The sequence below is a fragment of the Carcharodon carcharias genome, chromosome 5 (assembly GCF_017639515.1).
Source record: "Carcharodon carcharias isolate sCarCar2 chromosome 5, sCarCar2.pri, whole genome shotgun sequence".
NCBI classification, from domain to species: Eukaryota; Metazoa; Chordata; class Chondrichthyes; order Lamniformes; family Lamnidae; genus Carcharodon; species Carcharodon carcharias.
Genome location: NC_054471.1, coordinates 38,223,460 through 38,246,694, shown reverse-complemented (window position 1 = coordinate 38,246,694; position 23,235 = coordinate 38,223,460). Strand labels below are relative to the sequence as shown.

The window sequence follows — 23,235 nt, the reverse complement described above, 5'->3', positions numbered from 1 at the left end:
GTGATATTGTAGTTTGTGCAACCTGGTAGTTTAGTGGTAACTTGCATTCTTGGTGTCAGTGCTAGGAAGTGTCAAATACACTGATCCAGTGATAACTGTTCAGTGAAATTTGCTTTTAAATATATTTATGCAATTATAATTTAGCTCTGGAATGTAGTTTACCAAACATTTTTTGTGAGTAATATAAGTTATGTCAATTGTTTTAGAAATGCTGTTGGCATACTAAAGCTTTTTTCACTATTTGGAGGAAAATCAAATACAAGCCCCAAACTTTGAAGTGAATTTGTTAAAAGACATTTGGATTACTAACCTGTATAAAATCCGATCGGTGTATTTTTTGCTTGGAATACTTAACTAATTTGTGAGTCTACTCTGAAAGTCATTTTAATTTTGAAGTTAAATGCTTCAATTTTTTTTTAGTTAGTTGTGTCTGGCCACAAGTAGTATTTAACTTGAGTAGCCATTCTGACTGACCCACAAGGATATGATATGAGCTCATCTTCACAAGCAGTTCTTTCATACACTATCAGCTATATGTTGTGCACTATTTTTGCATGTGTTCTGTATCGTGTTATTTTGTTTTTTAGTATAAGTCACTTTTTCATTTCAATTTAAACTGATACAATATTGGAATACACTTTGTATTGTAACAATTTAAACAAACAGTTAAGTGTTCCCCAAATTACACTAGATCATAATGAATAACCATGTTGCAATAAATATAATCTAATTTCCAATGTTCAATAAGCAATCAAAAAGTATCAAAGCAGTCCCAGTAAGTGTTTTTTTGGATATTTGCTTTGTGGAATCACTTTTAAATATCATCACGATGGACCTTCTAGAGACATATTAGAACAGGTAAATATTTTATGAACGCATCCCCTCTATCTGGCCTTATTAATCCTTTGTACAGTTCTTTATTTGCTTGCTTTTTTGCCTGCATCTTTGCATGTACAATTCATCCATAACCCCTTTGCTTGGTGACCTACATTTAAGCAATGCCTTGATTTTAAAATTCTTCTCATCTATTCAAATCTCTCCATCGCCTCTATCCTCCCTATCTCTGTACTCTCCTCCAGCTCTACAACCCCCTGAGAAATCTACACTCCTTTAATTTCGGTCTCTTGTGCACCCCTCTTAATTACTCCATTGGCAGCTGTACCATCAGTTGCCTAGGCCCAAAGCACTGGATTCCCTCCCTAAACCACTTTGCCTTTCCTTCCTCCTTTAAGACACTCCTTAAAACCTACCTCTTTGACCAAGCTTTTGGCCATCTGCCCTAATATTGTCTTATGTAGCTCGGTGTCAAATTTTGATTTCTGCATCTTCCTTCCTCCCCTTAGCAATAAGTAGGGCAGAGGATGACCATTTCAACTCACTAATCTAGCTGCCTGAACAGTGAAACTACATTTTATAATCTGGCTCTCCTATATTCTTGGCCTCTTTTATACTATCTGGAAGTCCATTGTTTCTGATGCACTCATTTTTCATTTCCCATTTTTCACTTTCTGAATTTCACATGGACAACATTACTGCCTGTGTCCAACCTGCTTCAAGTTCTGTTCACCTATTAACTATCCTTACTGATTTATATTGGTTCCCCAATGTGTCTCTTAAAATTCTCATCCTTGTATTTAAATCTCTTCATAACTTCAGCCCTCCTTATCTGTAATCTTGCTTTGCTGCATCCACAGTCTCCAATGCCACCCCACCTCCCCCCACCTTTCCTCTGCTTCTCCATTTTGCTGTCCTTAAAATCCTGCACTTAGAGCAAGTGTTTGCTACCTCTCATACCTTCTTTGGCTTGGTGCCCATTGCTCCCTTGCATTGCAATAATGCTGCCATGTTTCACCAACTCTATTTTATCTCATTTTGTAGTTCATTGGATAACTCACCAGATTTGACTATTCTAATTTAGTATCAGCTGTACACTTATAAGTTGTTCCTCAATAAATCTAATAAATTCAGGCAAAAGGCTTGCATTTATATAGCATATTTCATGAACTTGGGATGTCCCATAGCACATTGCAGCCATTGAAGAACTTTTTGAAGTATATTAGCTGTTGTAACTTTGGAAATATGGCAATAATTTGCACACCGAAAGCACACTCAAACAGCAATGTAATAATGATCAGATAATCTGTTTTGGCGATATTGGTTGAGGGGTAAATATTTGTCAGGATATCTAGGAGAATTTCGCTGCTATTCTTTGCAAAAGTGCCATGGGCTCTCTTACACCCACCTAATAGAGCAGCAACAGTGCAACACTGGAGTGTCAGCTTTAATATTTGTGTTGAAAAATCTGGGGTGGGACTTGAAGTTGCAACTAGAGTATGATCAGAAAGCGAAACCTACCATATTAAGTAGCTGGGGTGAATAGTGTGGATGTATTTAAAAAGAAGATTGATAAGTACATGAGCGAAAGAAAGAAAGAGAAGGGCGTCCTGATAGGTTGAGGTGAAGTAAGGTGGGAGGAAATTTATGTGGAGCATGAACACCAGCACAGACATGTCGGACAGAATAGCCTGTTCCTCTGCTGTAAATTCTATGTAGTTTCTGAATCCAAGTCAGAGATATAATTTAGACACAGCGTAATTAGTCCTGGTCTCTTTGCAATAGCTACCTTGTTCTCTCTTTAGTATTTTCTGTTCTTTTATGTTGCTTTATCCATCTGCTGTCCATTCCACTAGTGTGCAACATTTTTTTTAACTTGGTGTCCTTACACATTTTTGTTACAAACCCTTCTGTTCTGATGTTCAGATGACTGTACCTTTCAAATGTTTTAATCTTCTAATTTTTGATTTGTTTCCTTGCCATTGTTCACTTAGGAACCTGCCTTAATCCTGTGTTGCTCAGACACTCGCGACCTGTTCATCCTCCTTTTTCTGTTTTCTCTTTCTCTATGCATCAGCTGTTCTATTCTCAGATTCCAAACTGAAGCTCATTCTATTTTTAGGAACACAGCATTCCAGGCTTTGATAACAACAAGTGGGTATTGCAACAGCTAATCAAACTCCCTTTGAGCCCCCACAACTGTCCTTGAAATGTATTATCACAGATTGTTCATTTCTTGCAAATTACATCCCATGTACCCATTATTTAATATATCGTTTAATATTCCATAAGATGAATGAATTTAAAATTGTGGGAAGTTTTAGAATCTCAACTTCAGCATATACACACTTCTCAATTGTTTAGCCTAGAAAATTGGATTTAGTTTTTTTTCCTGGGGAAAAGAATGATCATGATTCATTCCATTAATTATTTTTATTTGGTGTTTATGAAATTAATTGTTTGTATTATGTGGCAAAAGCAGTGGAATATTTTTAACATTCCCATTGGACAATTGGACTCTTAAGGCAGTGTTGTATGCAAATTTAGCACAACAGTCTTGCAGCCTTAGTGGTTGACAATGTGTGGAGGATAATTCCAATGCAGTGTCAAATTAAGTTTGCAGTGCTCAGGAGTTGAACCTTTTGGACTCTGTTCTAGGCAAGTTTTTAAATATATTGAGTACAGTTGCCCTGGCTTTACTGATGGAAGCGGATCTTTGTGTTACAGATAAGCAATATAAAAACACTGCCAGTGGAGGCAATCTGAAATTGGTAAATACAAATGGTATAGTACTAAAAAGTGAACAATAAGGTTGACATTTTGTTCTGCAAAGGGTGTAACCCTGTCATCAGTTTAGATGATCATATTGGACATTTGGTTTTATCTTTGGATGAGATAGAATAGAAAAAGTCACAAAGGAGTGGTCTAGTGAATGTTTATTAATGGAAGAGGTACAATGCAACAGGTATAGTGAATAAGTATAGGTAGATTTTAAGATTAATAATGAGATTTACTACTTGGAGTTTTTAAAATGGCCAAAACTCTTTCAGGGTGTAGTTACATGCAATTCATCTAAAACTCATGTAAGCTCATGCTTTTAAAATTGAGCAACCCGTTGCAATGTGGGGCTTGTTACAGCTAGTGACATTGTTGTCTTAAATGGAAACTTTTGCATAATGTTCATACATTATGTATGTTATTTGTTTATGCCAAATTTTGTCTTCCTTTCCTGGTTGTTCAGTTACCTATCTTTTCCAAGTGGCTTTTTTGTTGAGTAAGTCAAGATGATAAATGCTGATAGGCTATGTAGCCAATGGGCATCAACCAAATCTCAACCTGCCCGTACCTGTTCATGCACGCACTCCCAGAAGAGGTTTCTGACAACTGAGTTTCAATTAATGATAAAATAGATGTTTGCTCAGTTGTGCTGGTGGGTGCAGTAACTTCTCAGACTACCTTGAGAATGCTTATATTTGTTTACAGCAATAACAATCCTGAATTTGAAGCTGACAATTCCTCTTTCTTCGCTCTTCTGTGCCATGTATCATCCTGGCTAAACCGGTGATCAGATTGTTCCCACATTTCCATGGATTGCTCAAAAATCAACTGTCATTATGTCCAGTGGATTCCCTTTTACTAGCTTCTCTTTGAGGTAAAGTCTGCCTTACACAAGACAGCAGTAGGTCAATCAGCTCCTCAAGCCTGTTCTTCCATCTGCCCCCCAACACCAATTTCCTATCTCTGTTCCATACACTTAGCTAACAAACATCTATCTATCTCCTTATGGTTGGGCAGCTAAGATTACTATAAAGAGATCAGCATTTCACCACCTACCAGTTGACCAATGCTCTAGCACCACCTTGCTGGCCCAATTAGCTTGTACCCTTTGTGGGATAAAGGTGGGCAACACAACTTTCCCAAATGAGAGTGAAACTGGTTTGCAGGAATTATTTGGTTATATGATCATGCACTAAATATTTGTGGTGATAAATGTTATATATACAATAAAGTAGGCTTATATTAAAGTGACTTGGCTTACATTTCTTTAGGCTAAGAGCAGAGTTTTGGCTGTAGTTTTCATCACAGTTGCTATTGTTACTGTAGGCTGCGTTTTGGCATGGCTTTGACAGTGTTTTTTCCGTCTTGGTCTTTCTGAGTTGGAAAAGTGAACCAAGCATATACACCGGAGCAACAGGACAATAGTACTCTGATTCAAGGATACAAAGAATGATTTCAGCAGATGTTGGGAAGTATTGCTTCATATAGTGGATGCTAAAGATTTCTAAGGAGAGTAGTTGAGGCTAGATATTGGACTTACGTAAGATGGTAAAGTTGTTAACTATATAAGCGGGGGAGGTCAAATGGGTTTTACGGTTATCATCCAAAATGATTTAATGATCGTTTCATTCCATTGTGCTTATTTGTTTTTTCATCAAGTTCTATTGACCACTGGTTTTGAACAGAAACAGGAAAATGGATTTATAGACTAAGCTGGGGAAAAAACTAAGAAAGGCTTCACAAGGAAGGACTGAGAAATGGGGAGACAGCTGAAAACACATGAATGTATTAATGGTGAATAGAACAATTAAAGTAACCTATTAGTGGAGTGCATACCACCATTTTGCATATAATAACTTGTAGTAAATGGAAACCACATAAAATTGTCTCATCTGATTTAGTATTTTCAAAAAACAGCAATACAGAAGAACTGTATGGGTGGAGGGCAATGCTTTGCTTTATGAATGATCAACTTTCTTTTAAGGATGTGGGAAGGAGAAATAGAATCAAAAGATTTTAAAGCATTGGTGATTGACCTCTGCCAACTCTTAGTTCTATTCTCCTGTATTTTCCTGTTATTTGTTTTTATAATGTTCTTTCAAATATTCATCCACTTCTCTTTTGAAAAGCTATTGAAAATTCTGGGTTTCACAACTTTTTAATAGGACCTTTTATGTCCTAATAATCCTCTACCAAAAAAAATTCTTATGATATTCCATAGTTCTTTTGGTGACCATAATTTATTCATTCTAATCAATTCATATGTAATAGCTTTTCTTGGTTTATCCGTATAGAACCTTTAAAATTTACTTTGCTCTAATGAAGACAGCCCCATTTTCTCTAGCCTCATAATTCAAACAGCTCATCATGAGTATAACGTAATATAAGTAGCATTTGTAGGAGGGAAACAGATTTAACATTTCAGGCCAGTGACCTTTCATGAGTTCTGATGAAACATCCTCAACCTGAAATGTAAACTCTGTTTCTCTCACCACAGATGCTGTCAGACCCATTGAGTATTTCTAACGTTTTCTGTTTTTAATTTCAGATTTCCAGTGTCAGCAGTATTTTGCTTCAGTATAATACAAGTAGCTCTTTTTGTATCCTCTCCATGACATTGCTATCCTTTCTGCTGTGGCCAGAACAGTATAGGTTTAGTAACAGCACTTTGTTTTTATACATTGTGCTCTGCTATTAAACCTAAGAAACTAAATCCTGTTTTTCAGTTTTATCAAGTCTGCCTTCAATTTTGGTGTTTATTTATATGAACCCATAAGCTTTTGAGCCTCTACTTTTAACATATTACATATATTTATTATTCTTCATCCAGGTAAATTTCATCTGATGTCTTTTTTCCCAATCCCTTAATTTTGTTGTGCTCCTGAAGCCACATGCCATTCACTTCACTATGATTGTGTTTAACTATGTTTCTAATTTCAGTAATTAGAACATCTAATTTGATGTTTGAGGATCATGGGCTTATCGTTTCCCTGCTGTAAGATGTTATCCCTATTATGCCACACCTGAGTTCATGTCAGCTGGTCCCTTCTATACCATTTTGCAATTTTTGATCATTCTAACCCCATTGTTCTCGTTCAGTTTTTGTATTCAATTAAGTGGGTGGTTAATAGTGAGTAATGGTTGTAGTAATAGGGGTTCAGCTGTTGTTTAAGAATAATGCTTTGTTGTTCTAAGTTATGGCAATATCTGGGTCTGTTAACTAAATTGCAACGTAACTCGCCACATTCAGCTAGATTTCCTAAGTAGCTTGTTATGGCTTGAATATTTTGTCAGCAGGAGGAAGACATAATTTACTCTCACTTCCAGAAAGCATCCTAGCAACCAAAGCAAAAATTAATTTGAATCTGAAACTTGAAACATTAAAATCAACATTTTTTTAATCCGTGCCAATTTTGTCCTGTCATGAATATGTAGATTTATTGCTGTAATGCAATGCCACAAGTGCTAGTGATTTGGCTAGTAGTCATTATTCGCAAGTGTTTGTAGGTTACTGACTGTGGAGACATTGGAGTCATCTTGTTCCTGTTCTTGTCCAGTGCCCATACAAACAATATCTTAGTTCCAAAAGAATCCTGATGGGAGGTTTGAAAGGATAGGCTAGATGGACCAATGGTATTAAATTGAATTAAACATGCTAATTTTGAATATTGCTTCTGTTTAGGTTGTAGGCTAATTAAATTGCCCGCAAGAGTTCTCCGAGTGGCTTATTGAGACAATGCACTATTGTGATACTGAGTTTGATCCCTGGGCTGTGTTGATTGAAACTGGCAAAGGAGTGCAGCGCTACAATTATCTATAGATCTCTGGACAGGTGGGATAATAAGCCATGCTTCCTGCTGCTGGTTGCTAAGAGCTTTAACAGCCGCATACCCCCTTCCTCTTCCCACCTCTGCCCAATTCTGACCATTTCAGTTCGCGCTTGCAGATGAGACTTAGAGAAAAGATGTTACTTGGGCAAGGTACTGGATAGTAGCAAGCAACTATAAATCTGTAAGTAACAATTAGTTTTTTTTCGTGTGGGCTTCGCTGGCTGGTATGGCATTTATTGCCCATGCCTAGCTGCCCTTGAGAAGTGGTGGTGAACTGCCTTCTTGCACTGCTGTAGTCAATGTGGTATAGGTACACCCATAGTGCTGTTAGGGAGGGAGTTCCAGGATTTTGACCCAGCAACAGTGAAGGAACAGCGATATGTTTCCAAGTCAGAATGGTGTGTGGCTTGGAGGGTATCTTCCAGATGGTGATATTCCCATCTACCTGCTGCGCTTGACCTTCTAGATGATAGCAGTCGTGGGTTTGGAAGGTGCTGTCTAATGAGCCTTGGTGAGTTTCTGCAGTGCATCAGAAAGTCTGATTTCTGCCACTGTTGCTACTGTGCATTGATGGAGGGAGTCAGTGTTTGTGGATGTGGTGCCAATCAAGTGGACTGCTTTATCCTTGACAGTGTCAAGCTTGTATTGCGGGAGCTGTACTCACCCAGGCAAGTGGGGAGTATTCCGGCACACTCCTGACTTGTGTCTTTTCGATGGTGGACAGGCTTTGGGGAGTCAGGAGATGAGCTACTCATCGCAGGACTCCTAGCCCTCTGACCTACTCTTGTAGACACAGGATTTATATGGCTAGTCCAATTCAGTTTCTGGTCTATGGTAACCACCCCCCCACACCCCACAGGGTGTTGACAGTGGGGGAATTCAGTGATGGTAATGCCATTGAACGTCATGGGGCAATAATTAAATTCTCTCGTTGAAGATGGTTGTTGCCTGACACTTGTGTGGCCTGAATGCTACTTGCCACTTGTCAGCCCAAGCCTGGATATTGTCCAGGTCTTGGCTGCATTTGGACAAGGACTATTTAAGTATCTGAGGAGCCGTGAATGGTGCTGAATATTGTGCAATCATCAGCGAACACCCCCACTTCTGACCTTATGGTGCATCCAAGACGTGTTGTTGCAATTAGGGAACCGGAAAACTGTCTTGGTGATTAAGAGCTCATGTTCACATATTGTCGCAAGAGGTGACCATTGCTATTACAACTGCCAACCCTGTTTTTCCTGGTGACCCCTTCCCATGCCTGGTGACCTGCACCAACTCTTGCATTGAAGTCACCAAGAATGATTAGCTTCTTTGCTTTGGCACAGTAAAATTTATCCATAACTTCATCAGGGTTGGTCATGGTGCACTGTGCATTCTGATGAGAGTTGCTTGCCTGTTACCGTGCAGGGTGAGTTTAAGCACCATTAAATGGTCATTCTTCTTCTTAGGCAGCCCCTCTGGAGGATGACTTTCTTGCACTCCAGGGCTGTGGGTCCTGAGGTGACTAAAAAGTCCAATGCAGGATCCGCGCACACTGCCACAGATGGGGCAGGTAGTGTTTGATGAGGTGGGTGGGTGTGATATTGGATTTTGGTATGGTCTTTCTGTTTGTGCTTGGCTGCCACCTGGGCCTGTTGGAGACATTTGAAATGATTGGCATCCTCACAGATGCTACTTCTCCACTTTGGATGTTCTCGAGTAAGAAGATTCCCACAATTGATGGGGATTTGGCATTTTTTTAGGGAGGCTTTGCAGATGTCCCTGAAACGTTTCCTTTGCCCTCCTTGTAACCACTTGCTGTGATGAAGCTTGGAGTAGAGAGCTTGTTTTGGGAGACTTGTGTCAGGCATATGGATGATGTGGCCCACCCAGTGTAGCTGATTAGCCATAACCAGTATCTCAGTACTGGGGATGTTGGCCTGAGAAAGGACACTGATATTGGAACGCCTGTTCTGCCTTTGAAGTTGCAGGATTTTGCTGAAACGTCACCAGTGATATTTCTCCAGGAATTTAAGGTGTCTGCTGTATGTTGTCCATGTCTCTGATGCATACAGGAGGTCAGGTAGCACTGCAGCCCTGTAGACAGCAAGCTTTTTGCCTGGTTTGGGGTTTTTGTCATCAAATATTCTTTACCTCAGACTGCTTACTGAAAGTGATGTTGAGTTTCATCGCCGATGTCTGCCCTTGCTGAGAGGAGGCTCCCAAGTTATGAGAAATGATCAACATTGTCCAGTGGTTTGCTGTGGGTCTTGATGTTTGGGGGCAGTGTATGCAGCGGGAGCAAGCTGGTAAAGGACCTTTGTCTTCCCAATGTCTAGCCTAAGGCCCGTTTTTTCATACACCTCCGTGAATGTATGAAAATTTGGGGTTCGACTTCTGAGTGTGCGCATACATAAGCATTGTCAGCGTGCTGCTGTATGATGACAGAGGTTGGGTGATCCTGGTTCTGGAAAGGAGATCTTGTAGGTTGAGTAGTTTCCCACCATGAATAGAGGTTGCTGCTGCTCTCTGCATTCCTCTTGGACTTATCTTGCTGTGAAGGTCATGCCCACTGTGCCTCTCAATGGATGGAATCCGCATAGGCGCTCTTTAGCCATGGGGAGAAGGCGACTGGGGACTCTTGCAATTAGCTTCCCTGTGGTGAACAGCAAAGAAATCCCTCTGTGGTTATCTTAATAAGTCTTACCTCCTTTTTTGAAGATGTTTACAATTACAGCATCTAGGAGATCCCCTGGCATGCTCCCCTCCTTCCAGATGAGGGAGATGAGGTCATGTATTCGTGTTGAGCACTTCACCATATTTTGGCAGGGATTCCGTCTGCACGGGCAACCAATTTGGTTGTTAGCTGTCTGATGGCCCTTTCAACCTCATGTCGGGTGGGGATTGTGCTGAGGTGGTGGGGCTGGTTATTAACCCCCTTGGGAAGGCAAATCAACTTACTGATTAGATGGTTCAAGACAGCAAAGTCTACACCAGCTTCATGCTGTTATTGTTTTGTACCGCTATTCCAATTTTCCTGAGCTGACCCTCGCGAATCTCCTCGAGGGGGACGATCTGGACATGTACCTAGCCAGCTTTCTATTGGGGAGCATTTCTTCTTTCAGATCTATCGGCTGTGGCATTGTCCATGAGGGTGCATGCATTCCATATGCCAGCAATAGCCCTTGTTATCTTTACTTTCTTTTTTGAGATTGACTTATGACTGCATTGACGGGATCCCTGCCAACTACGGCCTGCAGGGAGGTGAAGCAGACCATTTTTAGGACACCTTTTCTGGTTCCTTCCTCAGTAGGGAGGTGAGCAGTCTGGTTCTGAAAAGGGCTGCTCAGTTGCACAGGGAGCTGCCGAGTTCTACTCCTGATTCCTTCCAGTGAAAAGTGACCCTGTGTCCTGAGCCACCTTTGTGCAGGTTCACTGCCATAACTTCCAGTGAATCCTCAGCTGCTGGCTGTACCCCTTGCTCCTTGCCACAGGACTTGCGACAGATGGGTAATGGATGACGAGTTATAGAAAGAAGATGATCATGACTTGTGCCTGAATTGGATTGTAGTGAGAGACAGCTATGTATTGTCAGACACTCTCTCTTGTCCTGACCTATCTTGGTCAAGTGGCAGGATGAGTCTGGACGGCTGGAGATAGATCCCGATGCATTGGATGACCTGAATGCAGTGTTAACCCGTCTTCAGGGCCATTGGACCATGTATTGGTCTCATGTCCAGTCCAGCAGAATCAGTCTTTGCATATCAGGGTAGACAAATCCCTTAATCGCCAAGGGTAGGAAACCCTACGGCTACCCTCATCTGGTTAGGCCTGCCCATCAAAGTGGTTAACTGATGTGTGGCTGGCACATGCTAACAACGATTTGGAACCACATTTGAGAGCAGGGTAAAGATGAGGACCAGTACAAGATGAGCCACTCCAAAGAGTGTGGTGATCTTGCCTGTGAGAGATGTTACCCCTCCCTTACACCCCTTACATCTCATGCTTCAAATACCTAGGTAGTCAGAGCAGTAGTATGAATTTTTTTTACCTACCCAATTTGTGCAGTCTTTCATAATTAATCGAGTACTGACTCATAAATAAGGGAATGGAATTCCCAAATTTTTTTTAAAGTCTGATCAACTTCGACAAAATCTGAATTAACTCAAGTCTACCAAATTTATCGCTCGCTTCCGTTTTGATCCGCCTGCCAGAATTGTGATAGCTGACACAGTGACTAGCTACTCTTGTAGTGAGACTTTTGCAGCTAAAATAAAAGTGCAGCCCAATTCAGATTGCTACCTCTTCTGGAAGAAATTAAAGGATATGGTAACCAGCTGGCACGCTAATCATGCATGCATTGTAAATATGAAATAACATTGAACTGATAATGTTTGTAATGTCAACTTTTAAGTATAGGCTGTAGGTAAATTATTTTATACAAGCTACATTTACTGCATTCTTTTCCATTCAATTCTCTTTTGCAGATTGTACAATATTAGTGAAGTCGTACTGCAGTTATCCATATGGTTTTAAGAGAACCCTCCATTTGTCCTATGGAGTTTATATAGCTGGTGCACAATGTGATAATATTTATGCTGGAATGATGAGCTCAAGCGGATTGAATATTCAAAAACAATTCTCGGGATATGGGCATCTCTGGGCAAGACCTGAGGCCTGCACTGTTGCCATCCTTAGTTGCTTTTGAAAGTGTTGATGAGTTCACTTAAACTGCTGCTTTTAGGTAGGCAGTTCTATGTTTCTGACCTTGAGGTGATGAGGAACTGGTGATATATGTCCAAGTCGTAGTGGTGTATGACTTAAAAGGGCACTTGGAATCGATGGTACTCTGTGCACCTGTTGCCCTTGTCTTTCTATTCAGTGAAGGTCACAGGTTTTGGAGGTGATGTTGAAGAAGCCTAGGGAATAACTTCAATAGAGCTGTAGATAGTGGACATTTAGCTGCTGTGCGCTGGGAGTGGAGGGCTAAAGTAGTGGATGGGCTGGCGATCAGGTCGCTTGTTTGGCATGAATAATGTTGAGCTCCTTGATTGTTGCAGCTCTGCTCCTCCATGTTTGTGGAGTGTATTCCATCACGCTCCTCACTTATGTTTTATTATGTGAAAGGTTCCTATTCCAACATGAGACTATACATATATGCCAGTTTGAAAAATGGGAAATGCAACTTTCTTTTTCTCTTATTGTTTTAGAAATTTTAAATAGAATACATGATTTTGTTTGTCAAACCCAGTATGGATATTGAAATTGACCAATCGTTCTCATTTTTATGTCCAGTGTGGGGCTGCATTCTGTTTCCAGTAAGAAAACCCCTAGCTCAGGTGGTAACATATACTTCTGACGTAAAAGGTTGAGAATTCAAGCTCCTCCTATGGATTTGATCATACAATCTAGAGTAATCTGTTAGCAGTATTGGTGAAGTAGTGATTTTTTTTTTCATTTGTTCATGAGATGTGGGCGTCGCTGGCTAGGCCAGCATTTTCCCACCTCTAATTGCCCATGAGAAGGTGATGGTGAGCTGCCTTCTTGATCCATTTTAGTTGATGTGATGTAGATACACTCACACTGCTGTTAGGGAGAGAATTCCAGGATTTTGGCCCAGTGGCAGTTGAAGGAACAGCGATATATTTCCAAGTCAGTATGGCGAGTGGCTTGGAGGGGAGCTTCCTGGTGTGGAGTTTCCATGTGTTTCCTGCCCATGTCCTTCTAGATGGTAATGGTCGTGGATTTGGTTGGTGCTGTGTAAGGAGGCTTGGCGAGTTCCTGCAGTGCCACTTGTAAATGGTATACACTGCTGTCGCTGCACATTGGGGGTGGAGGGAGTGAATGTTTGTGGATGGGGTGCCAATCAAGCAGGCTGCTTTGTCCTGGATGGCATCAAGCTTCTTGAGTGTTGTTGGAGTTGCACTCATCCAGGCAAGTGGAGAGTATTCCATCACACTCCTGATTTGTGCCTTGCAGACAGTGGACAGGCCTTGGAGAGGTAGGAGGTGAGTTATTTGCCACAGGATTCCTAGCCTGCTGTTGTAGCCACAGTATTTATATGGTCAGCCCAGTTCAGTTACCGGTCAGTGGTAACCCCAGTGTGTTGATGGTGGGGGATTCAACGATGATAATGCCATTGAATGTCAAGAGGCGATGGTTAGATTCTCTCATGTTGGAGATGATCATTGCCTGGCACTTGTGTGGTGTGAATGTTACTTGCCACTTGTCAGCCCAAACCTCTTGCAGCATTTGGAAATGGACTGCTTCAGTATCTGAGGAGTCACGAATTGTGCTGAACATTGTGCAATCATCAGCAAACATCCCCACTTCTGATCATGTGATAGAAGGAAGGCCTTTGCTAAAGCAGCTGAAGATGGTTGGGACGAACCCACTACCCTGAGGAACTGCAGTGATGTCCTGGAACTGAGATGATTGACTCCAACTGCCACCACCATCTTCCTTTGTACTAAGTATGACTCCAACCAGTGGAGAGTTTTCCCCCGATTCCCATTGACCCTGGTTTTGCTAGGGCTCCTTGGACATGAGAAGACCCCATGACACTATTTCAAAGAGAGAGGGGAGTTAGCCCTGGTGCCCTGACCAATATTTATCCCTCAACCAACATCACAAAGAATTATCTGGTCATTATCACATTGCTGTTTGTGGGAGCTTTCTGTGTACAAGTTGACTGGTGAGTTTAATACATTACAACAGTGATTACAATTCAAAAACATGGAAGGGACAATGTAAATGCAAGTCTATTTTGTATTACTTTGGTATTGCAGCAAAGATTAAATATTCTTTACACAGATTCAGGTTGTTGTTTTCCTTCAGGAAGGTGTCTCAAATTCTAAATGAGATTAGTGACAAGTTAATGAGCTTATAATGATTTTGTGCAGGAGGAATGTTCTGATACGTTACAACTTTCACCTTTTTCCCCCTCTCTCTGCTCTTTTGAAAGAGGTGACTGGCCAGTCAGCAGTGAGAACTTTTTTCCTATTTTCTCCCCCAACCCTGTAATCCTGGAAATGGTTGAGAATCAAAGGACAATGAGTTAAGGTGATTGATAAAAGAACCAAAGGTGGCTTGAGAGGAAAATTTTTTTATTATGCAGCTTGTGGTTAAGAGCTGGAATGTACTGCCTTAAAATGGCATGGAGGCAAATTCAATTGTGACTTCCAAAAGACAATTGGATAATTATTTGAAGAGAAAAACATTGCGGGGTTACAGCAAAAAGAAGTGGGACTTGCTTGCAGAACACCAGCATGGATACTGTGGGCCAAATTGCAACCACCTGTAACCAGTCTATCATTGTAGGTCAAGTCCGTTTCCTCTTCAAGTATATGTTTCCTTTCCTATAACTTCAGCCTTTGTTCTCTGGGCATTGGTCTTGCATGTGGTTTATTTGTTGTGGTATTCCCATACAATATTGCCGATTCAGAGGAAGAGGTGTGAAAAGAGCCATATTGCAGAGTTAATTTTGCTCATGTGCACTGTCAGCTCTTTAGTAGTTTTGTATGTAGAATTTTGTAGTGTATTTAATAACTAGACCTGCATTTAATAACTAGTCCTGAAAAACAGAAAGGCAGAGTGGTGAGATGTTGAGAAGCGTTGGTGACCAAAGGGACCTGGGTATCCTTGTTCTTGAGATGCTAAAAGCCAGCATGCAGGTGCTGGAAGGCAAATGGTATGTTGCATTTCATCACAAGGGGATTTGAGTACAGGAGCAAAGATGTCTTGCTGCAATTGTATAAAGCCTTAGTGAGACCGCACCTGGAGTCCTGTTTACAATTTTGGTCTCCTTATCTAAGGAAGGGTGTACTTGTCATGGAGGAGTGCATGGAGGTTCACCAGACTAACCCCCTGGGATGGTGGAATTGTTTTGAGGAGAGATTGAGGAAACTGGGCCTGTATTCTCGAGAATTTCAAAGAATGAGAGGTGACCTCATTGAAACTTACAAAATTCTTATGGGGCATGACTGGGTGGATGTAGATTAGATGTTTTCCCGGTTGGTGAGTCTAGAACCAGAGGGCACAGTCTCAAAACAAGGGGCAGGCCATATAGGACTGAGATGAAGGGGAATTTCTTCACTCAGGGTAGTGAATCTTTGGAATTGTCTACCCCAGAAGACTGGAAACTTGATCATTGAGCATGTTCAAGATAGAAATCGATAGATTTCTGGATACTAATGACGTCATGGGCAATGGGGGTAGTTCAGGAGAATGGCATTGAGGTAGATGATCAGCCATGATCTATTTGAATGGCAGAGTGGACTTAACGGACTGACTGGCCTACCCCTGCTCCTTTGTTCCTATGAAATTAGCAGTTTTCTGTAATTTGGAAGAGAAAGTTTGACAAATGAGATTTTTTTAAAAAGCCAATATAAAAAAAGGAAAAGCTTTACCCAGCTCGGACTTCCATTAAAAATGTGTAAACCTTCAAACATGATGGTGGTATTTGCAATTATAGGGAGGATGGGGAGCTTGAAGATGGAGAAATAGATGATGATGGACTTGAAGGAAACCTTGAGGTGAAGAAAGAGTCAAAAGAAAGTGAAAAAGAGGATAAGTCATCTCATAGAAGATCAAAGAAGAAGAGAAAGCGAGAAAAGGAAAGGGAAAAGAAAAAAACAAAGAGGAGAAAGAAAGAAAAACACAAGGTAATATGAGCAGATGGCCCTGTTCAACTAGTGTTTGTATTTGTCTGTCTACAGATATAATTTGGTTACTGTAGAAAAGAATACATCCTCTTTAAACATTAACATTTATAGCATATAGGACCTTTATTATACTGAGTGAACTTAAATTATTTTGCAGCGACATTCACCTTCCAGTGGTGATTCAGACTTCAGTTATGACTCTGATATTGATGCTGAAAGGTCGTACAAGAAAGGTCCTGTACCCTACAGGGAATATGATGCTCCTTTCTCTCCAGTAAGTAACCAAAAACAGTTGTGATGCAGTTTCTAAATAAAAAGGATAGGTTTTCTTTGTGCTAATATACTTTAATGCAATATGTGGACTAATTCCCTCAATTTGTGTGGCATTACCATTCTCTTTCAGCAGCAGGGCTAAAGTAAATCATGGGAAACAGAAAAAATTGGAGGATGAGTTTGGAGTCATGCCCTAAAAGAAACTTGTAGGAGTGTGTGTTTTCCTCTTTTTAATCTGCTGAAGAGGAAATGTTCTTGAGTGATGCAGGAAAGAAGTTCAATCCTCCTCTATTTCAAAGTGCAGATTTAACCTAAAAACTTGTTAATGTTGGGAATGCTTTATTCAGCGCATAAACCTGCTTTTTGTGGCATCTTGAGACAATTCCTTCTCAACTAACCAACCACACTGTCTCCTCCCCCTCCCACTCAACCCAGACAAAGAAAACCTCCCTGACCTATTTTAAAACTGCCTCACTCATTTAAATTCATGTCCTGAAGTCCAACTTTCCTGTCCCTCTGATGTTCTAACTTTGTCTTATCTAAAAGCTTTGCATATAGCATTAGTGATACGTTTTAAATAAATTGCCTGTACCATAAAATATCTTAATTTCCTATTTGGTCAGGAGCCAATCAAAAACAGTTCATCACTATCAAAAATCATTGCCGTGACATCCCCAAATGTCAACCATATATAACCTTCACGTGATCTTCAGTGGCACAGCAAGAGGTTCAGTAGTACAACTTGCAGGTCTTTTCATAATTTTCTTTTAAGACTCAAGTGTAATTTTTTTAGCTTCAGAATTGTTAAACTGCTTTGAAATGCACTACATTTGGTCACAATTTTTTCTCTTGACTGAAGTGCAAGACATTGTATTATTATGTAATGTATGGAGTAGTCTAACATCTTCAGTTATATCTTCTGTGCACCTTTGCCCAAATCTGAGCAGGAATCCATGCTTGGGTGAGTCAGCAAGTGACAATGACCCTTTAAGAATGTCTTGCACAATTACTTTCATTTAAATTTTCCTCTCTTCCTCATTCCCTCATGTTGTACTTGAGGCATTATTCAATGCTACATTGCTGCCTTTTCTGCAAGAGCACCATTCTTAAAGATTGCCCATAAATACAGGAGAAGGTTAATGGTGTTTATAGACAAACTAATCTGAGGGTTTCAGCCCTGTAGAAAGGAAGATTTTTTTCCCACTTTACTGTTATTGGTCTTACATACTTAGTGCTGTGTAATACTGAGCTTCAACCAGTTTGCCTTGCCAGTGTTGGTCAACAATATTTTCAGAATGCCACCTTGTATTTTTCATATTCCATTTCCTCATTCTGTTAAACTATAAGGTGAAGTTGATCAATTTAAATTGTGATTGGTATTGCGATTCTGCTTGTCTATCAATCCAACTACCAAATAGTTATAATGCTTGGAACTCATTTAAAAAATATCTTTTGAGGGGAAACCTAGTTTTGTTAAGGATCTGCTACTCTTGATAAAATATACTGACAATGATAAAGTGAAGTTGATATAAAACCTTTGCTGTATTGGATCTAAATTAGGTACTTTTTTTCAGCATGCACAAGGACCTGGAAATTACATGAAATCCCCTGCACCTTTACCTGCACAGAAATGTTACAATAACAACAAGGCTGATAACCGAGATTATGCTGAATACAGTGACTATAGTGAGGAGAAGTATGATGCCTATGAAGACGAGGAGTGCGATGACTTTGCTCATGAATTAAAACAGTACAAACAGGCAAAGGAAGCATCAACGGTTATGGCTCCTAAAGGGCCGCCTATGGGACAGATGCGAAAGCCTGGAATGAAAGGTATCTATATGGGTTGTCTGTATCTTTGGAAAGGATGTACTTTGGAACTGAAATGCATGTAGTGGCTTCCAAGAGTGGTATATGGCAGCATTTAAAGTCAAATAACTTGACTATCTGTGGGTGCAACTACTACTACAACAAAGGCTTGTATTTTTTTTGCACATTTAATGTAGTAAAGTACCAGGAGCATTTTAAGCTATGTTTGACACAAGTTCAGAATCACAGAATCTTAGTTAGCGGAAGATTTGATGGGAGGTCTTCAAAATTATGAAAATTTTCGGTAGATGTGGCACCTTATCAAATGCCTTTTGGAATCCAAGTACAGCGCATCTACAGGCTTCCCTTTATCTACAGTGCATGTGATTGCTACAAAATACTCCAATAAATTAGTCAAACATGATTTTCCTTTCACAAAACCATGCTGACTCTTCCCAATTGCACTGAGTTTTTCTGGGTACCTAGTTATAACCTCCTTAATGATTGATTCTAACACCTTCCCCATGACAGTTGTCAAACTACTTGATCTATAGCTTCCTGCCTCCTTCCCTCCTTGATCAGAGGGGTTCTCTTTGCTACTTAGCAGTCTGATGGAACCTTTCCAGAACCTAGTGAATTTTGGAAAATGAAAGAGGTAGCTAATGAGGTTGAAGATCTTTGGTGTTAAAGACCCTAGGATGAAGTCCATTAGGACCTGTAGACTTGTCAGTCCACTGCTTTGATCAGTTGTCCAGTTCTGCTTCCCTAGTGACTGTAATTTCACCAAGCCCCTTGCTCCCTTCCACCTCCTGGTTTACAGCTATTACTGGAATGTTTTTTGTACAGCGAACACAGAAGCAAAATATTTGTTCATTTCATCCACCATTTCCTTATTATCTAATATTAACTCTCTATTGTCATTGTAGTGAACCAATACTCACTACGTTTTTCCTTTATAATGCCTACAGAAACTCTTGCAATCCCTTTTTACATTTCTAGCTAGCTTCCTTTCATACTCTAATTTCTTTTTCCTGATTAACCTTTCAATAATTCTCTGCCACTCTTCATATTCTGACCAATCAATTGTCATGCTACTTATCTTTGTGCAGTTATATGCTTTTTCCCTAATTTGATGCTTTCCTTAACTTCTCTAGTTAACCACAGATGGTGAGTCCTCTTCTTCAAATTTTTCTTTATAGTGGGAATATACTTATTCTGAGTATTCTGAAATATTCCCTTAAATGTCTGCCACTGCTTCTCTATTGATCTCACCCCTAGCCTAGTATCCCAGTTCACTTCAGCTAGCTCAGCTTCCATGCCCACATAGTTGCCCTTATTTAAGTTTAAAATACTGGTCTTAGACCCACTCTTCTCCCTTTCAAACTGGATGTAAAATTCAATCATATTGTGGTTGCTGCTACCTAGGAGTGCCTTCACTCTGAGGTCATTAATTAGCCCTGTAACATTACACAATGCCAAGTATAATATAAACTGCTCTCTGCTTGGTTCCAGAATGTGCCACTCTAAGAAACTGTCTCAAGCAAGGCTATAACAAAAGAGCAAGGAGTCAAGCTAGTGCAGACATGATGGGCAAAAAAGCCTGACTTTTCATCCCTTCCCAATCTGTTGGAAATCTCACTATCTTCTTTGACGGTCCAGTTAAGATTGGCACATTACTATGTATGGAATTATGCGCATATTTCCTTTCAGTCAATGATGCCAAATTCTGATGCAATCTAGGCCATTGATTTGCGAGTTCAATATATTCTTAGTGATTCACAGCTTTCCTAATTGAGCGGTCATAAAGAATTTGAATACTTTTCCCGAATTTTGTATTTATCAAGTTGATAAGATATTTGCGTTTGAAAACTGAGCACCTTCCAATATCAGGCACCAAGTGTTCACATCAAAGCATTCCTAGGTCAGCTGCAACATTGATTAATGCAAAGTAAATCTAACCCAATAATGTATCTCATACCTAAAGTTAGAAGAGTTCCTAGCTTTTCTTATTCAATACACCAGCCATCCTCTGGTTTCTCTGTGTAGTGTTGGCAACTTAATGTTGAATTTGGAGATGTTTTGGCCTGTGACCCACATCTTGATGAACAATTGGCAGAGAATGACTAGACACATTTCATGTGGAACCCTTGTAGCCCAGCAGACATGAGAAGTTTTCACCCCACTAATCTGTGTCATTTTAACTCAAATAAAAGACCAGCATACAGCAATGCTTATACCATCATCAATATCTTCATATACGACTACTTTTAAATGATTTACAAAGATGTGTTGGAACTGAAAAATACTGTGTCAGATTTTGGATTCCTTCCTCCAGTTTCTCTGCTCTCTGCCATGAGAAATTTCATCTAGGATCCACTTCCCATAAGAAGGGAAACTCTAAAGGCTAGTGGCTTCAGATTTCTTGTTTGCAGCTTCTGAAACTTGAAGATTTGGACATAGGTCTTGGCTGCGAAAGGCCTGTGTGATTTGAGTGTATAAAATAAACTAAGACATTTAATTTGATGTGAAATTTTCCAGGTATTATGCAGAAGGGTAGAGGTCGAGGAATTGGTCGGGGCCGTGGTATGCGAGGACAACCGAAACAGAAGCGCAAGGTCTGGGGACCTGGAAGAGGAGCTGACGGCGGTATGATGGATGCTTCTGATGAGGTAAAAAGAATAGCTATTAATTTAGTGCTGTAACATCCTTTACCAGAACAAATTAAATGAAGACATTAAGTTCTGCCACTGGAACTTGAACTAAATGTAAGGTGTGCTGTTCTACAAAATGCAACGGAACAGTATCCGATATCATGCAGCTAAAATCATGCCATTTGAAAGCTGTGCTGCTGTTTATCATGCAGTGTGCCATTCTGATAAAAAGAAGATTTATCTGTATTGCATTTTTAAATTTAGATTCTTCATTTCTAGAATTAGCATGTGAGGGGTTAATGAGTCTTTGAATATTTCTCAAAGGAAAAGCTATCTGAAGTGAAGTCTGTGACTTGATTTCAAGTGTGAAATGATGCAAAAGACAACACAGAGTTGAAAGTGTTAAATGGCCACAGCTATTGTATTTAAATGATGAGCATATTATACCACCATCATAGAATAACTAGTCACTAATATTATTTGTAAATATCTACTATAAACAGTAGATCTTGGTGGAATGTTTGTGGATGGAGTGCCAATCAAGCGGGCTGCTTTGTCCTGCATTGTGTCATGCTTTCATTGTTGTTGGAGCTGTACTCATCCAGGTAAATGGAGAGTCTTCCATCACATTCCTGACTTGTGCCTTGTAAGTGATGGACAGGCTTTGGGGAGTCAGGAGGTGAGTTACTCACCACAGGATTCCTAGCCTCTGTCCTGCTCTTGTGGCCACAGTATTTATATGGCTAGTCCAGTTCAGTTTCTGGTCAGTGGTAACCGCCGCCGCCGCCCCCCCCCCCCCCCCCCAGGATGTTGATGATTCAGCCGACAGTAATGCCATTGAATGTCAAGGTGCAATGGTTAGATACTCTCTTGTTGAAGATGGTCATTGCCTGGCATTTGTGCAACACAAATGTTAATTGCCGCTTGTCAGCTCAAAGCCTGGATATTGTTCAGCTCTTGCTGCATTTGGACATGGACTGCTTCAGTGTCTAAGGAGTCACGAATGGTGCTGAACATTAAGCGATCATCAGCGAACATCCCCACTTCTGACCTTATGATGAACGAATGGTCATTGAAGAAGCAGCCGAAGATGGTTAGGCCGAGGACACTACCCTGAAGAACTCCTGCAGTGATGTCCCGAAAATGAGATGATTGACCTCCAACAACCACAATCATCTTACTTTGTACTAGGTATGACTGCAATCAGTGGGGAGTTTCCCCCCTGATTTCCATTGACTCCAGTTTTGTTAGGACTCCTTGATGCCACACTCTGTGAAATGCTGCCTTGATGTCGAGAGCAATCACTCGCCTCACCTCTGGAGTTCAGCTCTTTTGTCCATGTTTGAACCAAGGCTGTAATGAGGCCAGGAACCCAAACTGAGTGTCAGTGAGCAGGTTATTGCTAAAAAAAAAAAGTGCCTCTTGATCACATTGTTGATGATACCTTCCATCACTTTACTGATGATAGAGAGTAGACTGATGGGGTGGTAATTGGCTGGGTTGGAGTTGTCCTGCTTTTTGTGTACAGAACGTAGTTGGGAAATTTTCCACATTGCTGGGTAGATTCCAGCGTTGTAACAGTGCTGGAACAGCTTGGCTAGGGGCACAACATGTTCTGGAGCACAAGTCTTCAGTAATATTGCCGGAATGTTGTCAGGGCCCATAGTTTTTCCGTATCCAGTTTCTTGATACAACGTAGAGTGAATCCAGTTGGCTGAAGACTGGCATCTGTTCTGCTGGGGACCTCCTGACGAGGCCAAGATGGATCATCCACCTCAGTACTTCTGGTTTCAAATGCTTCAGCCTTACCTTTTGTACTGATGTGCTGGGCTCCCCCATCATTGAGTATGGGGATACTTGTAGAGCCTCCTCCTCCAGTGAGTTGTTTAATTGTCCATTGCCATTCACAACTGGATGTGGCAGGACTGCAGAACTTAGATCTGATCCATTGGTTGTTGGACCCTTTAGCTCTGCCGATCATATGCTGCTTGTGCTGCTTGACACGCAAGTAGTCCTGAGTTGTAGCTTCACCAAGTTAACACTTCATTTTTAGGTATGCTCCTGGCATGCCCTCCTGCACTCTTCATTGAACTAGGGTTGAATGCCTGGCTTGGTGGTAATGGTAGCGTGAGGCCCATGAGATTACAGATTGTGTTTGAGTACAATTCTGCTGCTCATGGACGGCCTGCTTGAGTCACTAGATCTGTTCAAAATCTATCCTATTTAGCACCATGGTAATTCTACACAATGTGAAGATAGCTGTTCATCTCCGCAAGGATGTGTTGTGGCCACTCCTACTGATGCTGTCATGGACAGATGCATCTGCGGCAATTGGGTTGTTGAGAATGAGGTCAGATATGTTTTTCCCTCTTGTTGGTTCCCTTGCCACCTGCTGCTGACCCAGTCTAGCAGCTATGT

At 40.7% G+C, this 23,235-nt stretch overlaps 1 protein-coding gene across 5 annotated transcripts in view; it reads left to right on the top strand.

Moving 5' to 3' along the window:
• LOC121277840 (zinc finger CCCH domain-containing protein 6) overlaps positions 1-23,235 on the top strand; it is a 55,427-nt gene that overhangs the window by 6,921 nt on the left and 25,271 nt on the right. For all 5 annotated transcript variants that reach the window (XM_041187522.1, XM_041187519.1, XM_041187520.1 and 2 more), the window contains 4 exons: positions 15,895-16,084; positions 16,242-16,358; positions 17,932-18,190; positions 20,705-20,835. In XM_041187522.1, the coding sequence (XP_041043456.1) occupies positions 15,895-16,084; positions 16,242-16,358; positions 17,932-18,190; positions 20,705-20,835 (697 nt within the window). The remainder of the gene's footprint in view (positions 1-15,894; positions 16,085-16,241; positions 16,359-17,931; positions 18,191-20,704; positions 20,836-23,235) is intronic.